The sequence below is a fragment of the Lissotriton vulgaris genome, chromosome 1_1, assembly GCF_964263255.1.
Source record: "Lissotriton vulgaris chromosome 1_1, aLisVul1.2, whole genome shotgun sequence".
In the NCBI taxonomy this organism is placed as follows: domain Eukaryota; kingdom Metazoa; phylum Chordata; class Amphibia; order Caudata; family Salamandridae; genus Lissotriton; species Lissotriton vulgaris.
In genome coordinates this window covers 728,965,610-728,978,170 of record NC_141685.1, presented here as the reverse complement: position 1 = coordinate 728,978,170, position 12,561 = coordinate 728,965,610, and the positions used below count along the sequence as shown (strand labels likewise).

General features: G+C 43.2%; 1 protein-coding gene across 2 annotated transcripts in view; it reads left to right on the top strand.

Annotated features, from left to right (window-relative positions):
* The window catches only part of F13B (coagulation factor XIII B chain), a 286,489-nt gene that overhangs the window by 87,602 nt on the left and 186,326 nt on the right, over positions 1–12,561 (top strand). For both annotated transcript variants that reach the window (XM_086955282.1, XM_086955274.1), the window contains one exon: positions 3,621–3,803. In XM_086955282.1, coding sequence (XP_086811408.1) covers positions 3,621–3,803 — 183 coding nt within the window. The remainder of the gene's footprint in view (positions 1–3,620; positions 3,804–12,561) is intronic.

The window sequence follows — 12,561 nt, the reverse complement described above, 5'->3', positions numbered from 1 at the left end:
GTTGAAATGTAACGCAATGCAGCATCAGCAGCTGCCTCGTATTACATTTATTTACAAAGCCAAGCAAGGCCATGCAAATCAGGATTTGTAAATATTACTGAAGCCTCTGTGTTGCCCTTGTGTCGCCTTGCATGATACAAGGACATTGCAATGGCTTCATAAATGTGAACCTTAATCTCCTGTGCCAAAACTAAAGTCGGTCAGACATTGTGTATTGTAATGTGGTGCTCATGTAAAGCATTCTAGTGCCCTGGGCTGTGTTTGCACTATATAAAACTGCAACAAAAAAAGAAAAATGTTTAAGAGATAGACCATACATGCCTTTCGAATGTTCATATCTCTTTGAACGACTACGTAATTATTCAGTTTATGAATTATCAGAAGCTTGTATAGAAAGGCAGGTATTTTATATAACTTGGTATAATATCCCTTTTCCTAACAAAAGGCATATGCATATGCTTACAAAGTCACACCCTACTTTGATAATTTAATAAAAATAAAGCAGGAGGTGATGATTCTAACAACTTGAAAGATAATAGATCATGTCCTGTAAAAAAGGCTCTCAAGAAGTATTAGTATGATGCAAATGAAGAAGCTCATGCCATGCATTTAACTGACCCATTAAAACTGGCCACAGCTTTTAAAATAATCAGCAACTATTTTAAAGCTGTTATGAAAAGTCAGAATGTGGACGAATAGATAAAGAGTGGCATACATTCAAACTTGCATTAATGAAGAGAAATTCAGATGTTATGGACCTGTGTGGCGGGCTCTTCAGAAACTGTGATTAGACTTCAAGCTACACCACCAAATATCTGAGTGACCTTGTCTGTTTGTTTCAACTTACACCTGAGGTAAAACTGTAGTGCCTATCCCTTTAACTTAGTGTGGGTTAAGTAAGCTTCTAGAATGAACCTGTTACCTGGAGACAAAAGGTATGTAGATGCATGGTTGGTTGGAGCTGCTCTGTTGGAACCGGTGTGTTTAGTGGCTCCACTGACCACGTAGCCATTAATAAAGCATCTTCTTCAATGCTTCCGATGCAGTGATCACTATTATCGTGAAGTAGACAGAGACGAACAGCTTCGGTCTTGTAAAGAGAATGGGATTAGTCCCAATGCGTTAAAATGTCCGCTACGTTGACGTGCTACGGAGCATCTGACGTGGCCGCAATGACGTGTGCAGCTCCAATCAGGGGCAGCTCCTCCATTAGGGTAGAGGAGCGTCGCCCCACTGCTTTCTTGCAGTGCGAGAAGCAGAAACATAAAATGGTCTTTTAAAAACAATTTTATGTTTCTGCTTCTCATGCTGTGAGAAGGCAGAATGGTATGCCTGGTTGGGGGCGGGTGGGTGGGGGGGTTGGGGAGGAGTGGCTTGCCCAATGCTGTGGGCCATGACTAATTGAACGACCAAACCAGTCATGCTCACTCTGCATTTTCTCTATGTCGGCTGCATGCAGCCTACATAGAGACAATGGCCTCCCTACAGGTGCCCGGCTGGGCACCGTCCGCACCAATCACAGGGCTTCCATTGCAGAGTTGTGATTGGTTTAGGGGAGGGAGGATACCTGCTTCCTGTTCTTGCCGGAGGCAGGAAAGCAGGAAAGCAGCAGAAAAATGCAGGCGCGAAACCTGGCTAGGAGCAGGGGCAGTGCAGGACCCGGTAAGGTATGTTATTTTTTTAAATCCCCACACGCAAACCCCAGCGTGACCACCCCACCTGTCCCCCCACCTACGAGTCATGCGAGCCACGACTGCCTCCAATGAGTAGAGATGAGAATGACTCTTCGAGTGGAGAGCGGTGTCGTGTTCCAGAAGGTAGTTCTCGTGCTTTGGGAGCGCAAGCAGGGTCACGTGAGACAGAGACACGAGTGGAGGCAGTTGGGGGTTTAATGAAGACTGAGACTTGACTCACTAGGCGGCATATTTAGTAATGTTTCCCGCAACACAGGGCAGCAAACACAGTTGCAGCATAGTGTTGTATGAAAAGGAGAGTAGAATTGCACCATATCTACTAAGATATGCAGCACCTCTCTCTCCTGGCACTGCCACTCTATGTGCTGCCTAGCGCCAATGAAGGCCCCCTCTGATGCATGCTGCCAAGGTGTTTGTGTTACAGACAGCATTGTTTTTGTGCAGGAAATCCTTCTTGCACAAAAACAATCTCTAGAGACAATTTGCTCTTTCTATGTTTGCTGCAGAATGTAGCAGATATGGAAAGGAGACATAGCAGGGTTAAATAAAGCAAATTCTCCTAACCACTCCTCTCTGTGGTAAGCACAGAATTTTGGCACAATCCCATGTCTACTAACTTTAATATACCTGGGATCGCATCAAATTCCATGGGTGGATGCATGGCAGTGCCCATGCTCCACCCTTGGAATGCCTACCACAACAAAATGTAACAGGCCGCTGTAAATATTCTTTGCAAAGTCACCCAAGGCATCGTAATAGTCACTTGTGTGGCTTTGTTAATACGATTTAAGTACTTGCATTGTCTTGGAATGACTTGCGTCACACATGGACCATACTAGTCCTTAGTAAATCCTGACCCAGCTGTTGCCAAAAGATTGCAACACAGACTTGGAAAAAATACTTAGCTGCACAGACGTGTTAAAAGCACTTCCTGGTACCATGAACTATTACCAATATGATGATTACATTGCATGCACCTCTCGTGTACTGACCTTTACAGTAAATCTATATAGCATTGTACTACATTTACATTAAAAATAGCATTGTTTTGACTTACTACTGATTACAACATTGGAATGCTGACGTTTACGTTAAGGAAAATAGAACTACAATGGACTATATACACAGGAATATGCCCACTGCCATCTAAATTTCAATCTCGACAATCTACAGCCTCCGATGCTAGCTCTCCGTTACTTTTCCAGTAGATGTGGTTTCGGCGGGGTAATGTGGGAGGCAGGCAATGAGTGAGAGAAAACAGTGATTCAAAATGTAAAGGATTAACTGATTTCATTGGCCTCTATAGACTGTCATCGTGTTTTCTTTCGTCTATATAAATATTTTCAGATATTCAGTATGAAATCTCAGAATGTGAAATATGCCTTTCTTCCAAGTGCTGATATCAAACTGTATTAATTAAACAGGATGTGCGGATTGTGGTTTTTCCATTCGTTTACGTGTTTTTGTGTAATTATGCAGGAATAGCTAATTTATCACCTGCTCCCCTTGGGTGGAGGGGGGGGGGGGTGTGTCAGATTAAGTTCATTCCGCTCTACTGTTGTTCTTCCTGCTTATTGCTCAATGAATGAAAAGTCTGGACACCTTTCACTAGTAGCCTTTGCATGCACTTTTGCACCGACGCTAAAACTGCTTTCTATTTCCATGAACTAAAATCCCATGCAAGAAAAAACAAATCTCTACAAACTGTTGGATATACTCTGATGTACTTGTAATTTTGGCGTTTACTTTGACGTATTCCCATTACCATGATGCTATCAGATCCCCTTCAAACGTCAAACGACCCTGCTAGTCATTAGACAAACAGCATAATATATGACTAGAATGCAGAGGTAATACCAGCTTTTGGAAAAAGAAAGGCCTGATTATTTAGTTGCCGGTGTATTAATTTGTTTTCATCTCATTTAGAAAACACTGAACAGTGTAGACCACCACCTTCAATCAAAAATGGAGACATTGTTGAGCCGATATTGACTGGCTACCCTACAGGATCCTCAGTGGAGTACAGGTGCCACAACTATCACCTGATGGAAGGCCCAAGCACTGTACACTGCAAGCAGGGCGTGTGGTCCACTCCACCAGTTTGTATGGGTAAGTTCGGTTCAGAAACAAAGTTTCAGTTTGTGCTGAAAGGAAGAGCAAGTTAACATTGTGATTGTGACCTACGAAAGTATTTGTAGCTACTGTAAGTCAAAATGTTACAGATCTTTTCATTGGTCATGATATGTGGATTTGGCTAAAGTGTGTGAAAGTTGGCAATATTTAGCCGAAATATTTTCTCTCAATTATGTTGCCTGTGGCAGGCAAGAATTTCACATTTCATATATATGCTGGTCACCGACCTGAACTCGCCTGTATACGAGATAGGGAAATGGAATGACAGCAATATTATCAGTAGTTTGTTACTGTTTCATAGTGCCTCCAGCTCGACTTCTTGATACCCTCAGGCAGGGCTGGTCTGGCTGTAGCAGGCACCAGGCATTTTCCCAGTGGGCCGGAAGGGTGGGGCCGGTTTGCAATATTGGCCCCCCTGAAAGAAAAGCGGTAGCAGTGCTAAAGCAGCAGCCGTGCTCCCCCCTTCCCCGGCAGGTGCTTCTCACTAGCACCCGCCCTCCTGAGCAGGTCCAACAGAATTGTAAGGGCTGGTTTGTGTTCCCTGTCTGGACCTGCCCTCAGGAACATTTCCCATTACATAAAGGCAAAGTCGTTCCTTATGAATTACCTTATGAATTACCACACGTTTTAATAGGGTGTCCAAAATTCTGTTTGAATGAACTCGAAGTATGTAAAGAAGTGGTACTGCTTTTAACAAACATAGCAGCGTAAAGTCACTGCAAGTTCCTATGATGCCTTTTTAAGCATTCCCTCGGCCCCCTCTTGAATTTCCTAACCTCAATGAGTTTTAGTGATATACACAAGTACAAACTCCTTCTACCAAGTGAGCATTGTTTCTTGCAGTGAGTTTAAGACCCACCTTTCACAGTTGGCTACATTCTATCTCCCACAAATCTTCCTATAGCAATGTTTCCTCACTGAATCTGCAAACATAAAATACATCCTTACTTTTCTTTAGGAAGGGTTTGGCTTTAATATAGTTTGCACCATATATACCAAACCCAGCAGCTAAATACAAAGTAAGTTTCCTGTGAGATATTAATAAATACTAGGTACCACTGCCACTATCAGAATCCAGGTGCCCTTTTAATTGACTGTCTCTTTGCCTTAAACTCTATACAGTGCTCCACTGTCTGCCAGCAAGATTGACACTAAGTATGGAACAATGTTCCCTCTGGTGCCCTTATAATTTATTGCAGGTGGACTTTATTCCTTACAAGACATAATCAAACCATCGTGTACAAAAGATACTTGGCACACGTTTAAAAATAAACAGTATTGCTACAACAAAATAACTCTTAAGCAAGTTGACCCCGGTGGTACGAAAAACAGGTTGTTTATGTAGATGGTATTCCTGTGGCTGGATTCTAGCAAAAATTTAGATTGACACTACTGGACTCTTTTGAGGGAATAAAATGTGTTAATCTTCCATCATCTCACTCAATCTGCCTTACAGCCACTCTATCCTACTGCCATTCTTTTATCAGTGTTAGGGCATCACTTTGTCAGTGCCACTTAAATTGATCCTGGCATCCTATTTGCATTTCTACATTTGCAGAATTTTCCTCTTAGTCAGGTGCATTACTAATAAAGAGTGAGGCAAATGTGAGTTTGACCTGCTCCGGCCATGAGTCTGGAAGCCTAGGGCTCTAACGAGGTAACTCAGTAAAAAAATACTTTCCCACGATCCTCAAGGTTAGAAGCGATCCATAGGTAACCCGATAAGGTAGACAGCCCTGCATGAGTGGCTGCTTCTCTCTCCTGCTTCCAACTGTTGCTCTCAAGCAAAGCCCAGTAAGACTGCAGACAACAAATCATTGTTACAAAGCAGAAGTTGTCCTGGAAAGCTAGAGTCATATGACCAGTGCAACTCCAAGAATCCACAAGAAACGTTTACTGCTATAAGTTGCACATACCATTATCTCCTCTTCCTGTCTTCCCGTCCCATTCCTTAACAGTGAGCAGCTAGTCTGCTCCACACAAACCTACTACCTAGCAGAGCTTTTCGCACCTCCCCCAACATGGCGCCACCATCAGGTGACCATAAAGGGGGAAGTGCGTCATAGGAACACCCTGAGAATACCAAAGAAAAATCAGAAAGAAAAACAATCACCCAAAGCCTAAAACAGGGAGGGAGGGAAGGGATCAGGAATGGGACGGGAAGACCAGGACTCAGGGTAATAAATATTACCGGGGAGTAACCAGGCATTCACCTCCTCGTAAAAGCTAAAACACACTTAGTGACATGCAGCTCTCAATAAATAAAAGATGTCGTGAGATTGACCCACAAGTAGTAGTGAGGCTGAACCAAATGTCTCTTGCAGGTTGTGCATGGAGTAAGGATGCCAACACTCCTGCAAGAGCATTGCTGTAGTATCTTTAAATATAGAATTATTCTATCAACAAATTCAGATAGGTTGCGCAGTGGTACGCTTTCATCATGGTTAATTTCCTTTTAAATCCCTTGGGGGCAGATTTACAAGCCCCTTGCGCCGCTGGTACATCACGTTGCGTGACACACCAGTGGCGCAGCCTGCTGAGTGATATGTACAAGCACAGGTAAAGTCATCCTGCATGACTTAACCTGTGCTTGTAAATATCGCCCCTGTTCACGCAACACTGTGCGTGTTAAGGGTGTGACATGGGTGTTGCTGTGGGAGTTCTCACACAACACCCATGTCCACTGATGCATTTCCAGATTTATGAGAAATCATAAATCCGGAAATGCACCAGAATGTTCCTAACATAGTTTACCGGCTGAATTCTTATTCACCAATTAAACCATCAGCTGTGCTTTGAGTTCTCCTTAATATCTTCTACCTCCCACCCCTACACCTTGCTGTGCAAACAGTAATGAACAAGTAATTCTCATCCCACTTTCTGCTTGCCACCTCTATGTGCTCTCCATTGCGCTATATGCCCCTTCATCCGCCTTCCCATATTTCGCAACAATTCACAGGTAAGCAAATTCACCAAAATGTGAGGAGTAGTGGACGTGACCTCACACTGTCTTTGACCCTTTGATGTTATCACAAGTTGGGATTTTGTTCAAATATTAGCCCCTTAACAGGATCCCATTTGCTCAGGAGTGATTCAGAGAAGGAGTATGATTGAAAAGAACCAAAAGTAAACAGGGATATTACTCATATCTTCCCATAGTTGATGTTTGTTCCACCTTCATGACTTAATATTTAGAAAGCACCAACATATACATTTGTTTTTATATTTTGCATTTTGCAGCTGGCGACTCTGAGCATGAAGCATGGCTTGGTTTTGAACTTCAGCAGTTCATGTGTGTTATTCATTAGGGCTAGCAGAAATTACACTTTCCTGCTGTAATATGAATAAACCCTGATACAAATTAATGGTTCCTATAATGTCAATAGCCACGTTTTATGATGTTCTATTCCAGATTAGATTTATTTTATGAGAGAATCATGGACTATAAAGTGCAGAACCATTATTATTTTATAAAAATTGTAAGAATCGTGAAGTGGAACCACCTTGATATTAAAAAACAGAGGGGCACACACCTACGCTGTCATGAAGGGCCATGTGGAGCATGGGTTGACGAGTGACACTGCTGGCAGCCGTCTCACCCAAATCCTGAGTTATGCCTCCAGCTCTCTGCAACGACTTCTTTGTTTGCAACTATGGACACCTCACTGCTTCTGTAAGTACTTAAAGGCCCAGAAAATTGTCCAGAGTGTGTTGTTTATTCTTGTGGAATGGATATTGGATGAATTCCCTCCAAGCTGCTCAATTCTTCTACAAAGGGTCTACTTATGAGCAGAAAGTTTGAAAATTGATGCATTTTCTTCACTTTCTAGAGTGGATTGAATGAAAGCTATACGATCTATAGATGCACTCCTGGATACCAAAGTCTCTGAATCATCCTTTTCATCTCGGGCAAGTTGTTTGCAATCTTAGGATATACTTAAGAGGCATACTCCATAAAATACGGCAATCATGTCTCCCTCAGTTAGCTTGGTAATTACCCCTCCATTTTACAGAATAAAGCACCTTGTCTTACATAGTTATTCACCTTAAAGGTTGATGCAAGCTACAATGGTTTTGGGCAACCTGGCCCAGGTCTCTATTATCACATAACAAACATTTCTTTTCTCACCTTTCATTACTGTACACCTGTCCATTATTAAACTCAGAATTTCTTTGCTTACTTTCCTTCCTCCATTAACCAGTAGCTTTGTTCAGTTCATTCTGATGGCAGTGGAAACTGCACTTGATGTGGAACTTTGCTTGAAACTGGAGAACAGAGGCTTCGATTCTATTGTCATCCTTCAATCTAGTAGCCAATTTCTTTGTGTATAATCAGCTTGGCATGTTAGATTTTCAATTTTGACAAATATACATGTATTCCAGTCTATAGCTGACCTTCCTTGTGGTTTGAACACACTATTACCTTCAGGTAACTTTAAAATGCTCTTCCTATTTTCACTGTATACTGTAGGTTTCTAATTAATAAATACTTCATACAGATACGGTTCACACTAATTACACTGTTCTTCAGCCTTGATTCTTGGGCCCTGATTCAGTGGCGTAGCAAGACCTATTGATGCCAGGGGCAGACCCTTGGTTTGTCACCCAGTGACAGCCGTTGCGGCTAATAGTGGGAGGGGGTTGGCTCCTGGCTGCAGAAAAGGCTGCAGCACCGAAATCGCAATCCTCAATGTCTTAGACGATGTACACAAGTCACTGGACTCGGATCAATGCTGCCTTCTCATCTTCCTAGACTTATCGGCCGCATTCAATACAGTCGATCACACTCTGCTCCTCAAGGTTCTCCAAGAAAGGGCTGGTCTTGAAGAGACGGTGTTCCACTGGTTCTCTTCCTTTCTCCACAACCGCTCACAAAGATTGCAAATTAAAAACTTTGAGTCCGACCTCCACCCAGTCAGTAGAGGTGGCCCACAAGGGTCAGTGCTCTCCCCTCAGCTTTTCAACATTTACATTGAACCCCTTACCACACTACTCAGGAATTTAAACATCCCTTTCCACTCATATGCGGATGATACACAGCTATATCTAGAAACCACCTCCATTGACAACATTCAGAGACTAAATGTCACGCTTAAAGAGGTTCAATACTGGCTCACCATCAAACACCTAAAACTCAATCAAGAGAAAACGGAAGTACTCCTCTTCTCCAACAGAGATGAAAACCCCCAAATTGAAGAATGGCTCAAAGCCATTGATGCCCTCAATGGTACCCTAAATGATATCTCTAGGTATCACCCCAGACCCGAAATTGGACTTGAAAAAAACACATTACAAGATCCGCTAAAAGTGCTTTTTTCAACTTCAAACTACTTTACAAAATAAAACCCTTCCTTCCTCCTAAGGATCTTCAACAATCCACTCAAACTGGTGCTCTCCAGAATTGACTATGGAATGGAATTAAGCATGGGCGGAAAATCCATTTCGCTCGCGGATTTTGCGGATTTTCGGTAAATTCGCAATCCGCGAGATTCGCGAATCTCCCGCAAAATCCGCAAATCCGCGAGCAGCGGATTTTGCTCGCACTGCTCGCACTGTTCGCGTGAGTTCGCGGCTTCCCAGTACAACTTCGCGCCCCGCGAATAAGCGCAAAATTGCAGAAATACGATCTTAGCAAAACTGAAACTACTTACCAGGTTCAAAAGTTCAGGCTCATCATTAGTAGCCATTTCCTGTAGTGCTTCCTGAGGGGCCCCTCCAGAGTTCAGTTGCCAGTTGCAACTATTATGTGACCCTGCTCTGAACCTCAGAATAGTTACACATATGCCACAAAGGTCCTGAATTACAGCTAAGGGAGACAAGCAGGAGCCAGGCTGGAGGTTCAAATCCATTAATCAGCCCCTAATTCATTATTGTCAGTTGGGGCAGGGCAGGTGTTGTAACTAATTTTGCAACAATGAAAGCACTTAGCAAGTGCAAAAGATCACTAATCAGGAAGCACTAAGGAAGCAGGTGCCAGCTAAAAAAATGTTCTGTGACACATTAATCAGCCCCAAATTAATTCAGGTCACTTGAGGCAGGGAAGGTGTGCTGCGTTGCCACAATAATGTACACTGACTGGACAACCAGAGGGTGCTGTGATGAAACAGAGGGTGGCATGGGTGGGCCAGAGGGTGGCATGAGTAGTCAGAGAGTGGCAGTGGTGACAGAGAGTGGCAGTGATGAAGAAGAGTGTCCCAAACAGGCTGGACACGTAGAAACAACAAGTTCGCGAAACTTGCGACCCGACAGGTAAGTTCGCAATTTGCGACATTGTACAAAACCCTCGCGAACTGGCAGAAACCCGCGCAAACACAAAAAAAAAATCCGCAAATTCACGAGAATTCGCGGATTTTGCGAATTGCGAGTTCGCAAATCCGCAAAATTCGCGAACGCGAGATTCGCAAAATTCGCCCATGCTTAAATGGAATTGCAGCCCTGACCGGGACAGCAAAATCTCACTTAGCCCCCTTGAAAACAACCTTCAATGCTGCAGCAAGAATGGTCACAGGAACTAAGAAATTCAACAACATCTCTCCTGCACTCATGGAAATTAAATGGCTCCCAATTGAATTGCGGGCCAACTTTAGAACAGCCTGCCTCACGCATAAAGCCCTGCACACAGGCAAGCCTCCAAACTCAAAATGGCGGGCCAGTCCAGGAACCTCAGGAGCTCCAACTACCTACTACTCATCCCACTGAAAACTCATAAGCAAAAAAACTGCAGCTAAATCTTTACCTGGAAATGCCCCAAAAATACTGGAACTCCACCCCCCCATCAGAAAAATGCCTTCATTCCCCAAAGTCATGAATCTGCCTAAAGTCCTCTTCCCAGACTGCTCTCGAGCGAAATGATAAGAGCCAAGGAAGCACCTTAGACGGCCCTCCATCTTACTGTAATCTCATGACTGTAGACACTGACTCGGATCCAGAAATCCTCTTGGTCTCCCATCCTATTTGAACAAAGAATCCTATTGGACGCTCATCTTGAATGATCGACACCTTACCCGCTCCTTGCTCGTCGCTCCTGGGACTGATCTATATCCGGCTCGAACCTGCATGTCCTATCATAATATTTGTATTGTATACTTGCACATAACTGTACATGCTGTGAAGTGCTATGATACCCTTGGGTCCAGCTAGCGCTGTATAAAACTCCTAAAATAAATCAAATAAAATAAATTGACACCCGCTTCCACCCTGTATAGCGTCGCTGCCCTCAGGGATGTATCCACGGCAGGTCGCTCCCTGGGCAGGGGCAGAAGGATGTCTATCCTGCAGCTGGACTCCCTCTGCCCAGCAGCCGCCTTCCTGTCCAGCAGAGCACCGGTGCCTTCGCTCCTCTGACAGCTCCTTCTCTTCCGCCCTTCTCGGCTTCCTACAAGCTAGCGCCTCAGTGGCAGTTACTGCTTCCCTGGGACCCTTTCAAGAGCGGAAATAGCTTGGGGACCAGTCCTGTGGAGGAGTCACTGCCACTGCTGCTGAAGAGTGTTGCTGGAAAAGAAGTCCGAAGGCTGCGCGATGCCCAGCACACAAAAGCACGCCTACGGGCGATAGAAGTAGTAGTCAACAGAATATTCGCTCACCTCAGCCGCCATCAAAAAGAGTGCCGCCTGGGGCGGACCTCCACCCCAGTTCTAGCTATGTTTCAAGTGGATCATGATTTTCTAACATCTGCTTAAACCCCTGATTGAGCCGAGGTTGGAATTACGAGTTGGGTGGTATTTACTGCATTCAGTAATTACCAGCTACATTAAACATGATACCCTTAATTAAAGTTTGACAAGTCAAACCTGATGTATGGATTTGGTTGCAGTAAGTACCCACATTTGAGTTTTATTCCCAGAAACTTGTAAAAGGTGCTATTTATTGCACCCAATAAATTATATACTCCAAGTATTGTTACTTATCAGTTGCAATTTTAAGCACCTTGGTTCCAACAAACTCAGAATCAGGGCCTTGGAGTCTTGCTAAACCTTTAACAAAACATAACCATTCTTTCTACTTATCTAATGCAAATTCAGTTAAATACTTATAAACTTTTGTGCAGTGGCAGCCAACTGAGGCAGGAAAATGGCTTATTTAAAACGTTACCCAATATCCCAACATGACAACTTGAAAAAGCAGTTATGAAGATGCCACAATGGATCAATATCCCTTCAATCATACCACTATTCTTTTGTTCAAGAGCTGCAACTTGCATTGGGATAACTAAGCCACAAATCATGGTCCGTTTGCGATATTTTCTTCATTCACAAAATTGGACCCTAGCAAGGAAGTGATTTTCTTATATTGGTACTTTAGCAGGAGTTCGAAATATAGCAGTGGCTCATATGGAAAATATTGTATTTTTGTAGCTTAACTAATTAAAAAGACAAGTGAAATTAATTGATCAGTTCAGGAGTTATGGAAGATGGCAATTTCAGTAGGCATTTAGCAAACATTGTGGTGCCTGTTATTTGGAAACCATGCCCGCAGCGCTTAACAGTACAATATAGGTATAAACAATACCTCTGCCAAGTTCCATGTTTTTATCTAAGTAATTCACCATTTTAGACACTTCCCATGGACTAAGCTGAGCAGTCCCAGATTTATAGGCATGCTTCTGGCAATGTAAAATAATATTTTTGAACATTGCCCCAAAGAAGAACAATTCCATATGAACATTTTCTCCACAACCCCATGAGAAAAAGTGGAGAAAGTCCTTTGTCTACACTGAATGAAGTAATTTCTGACT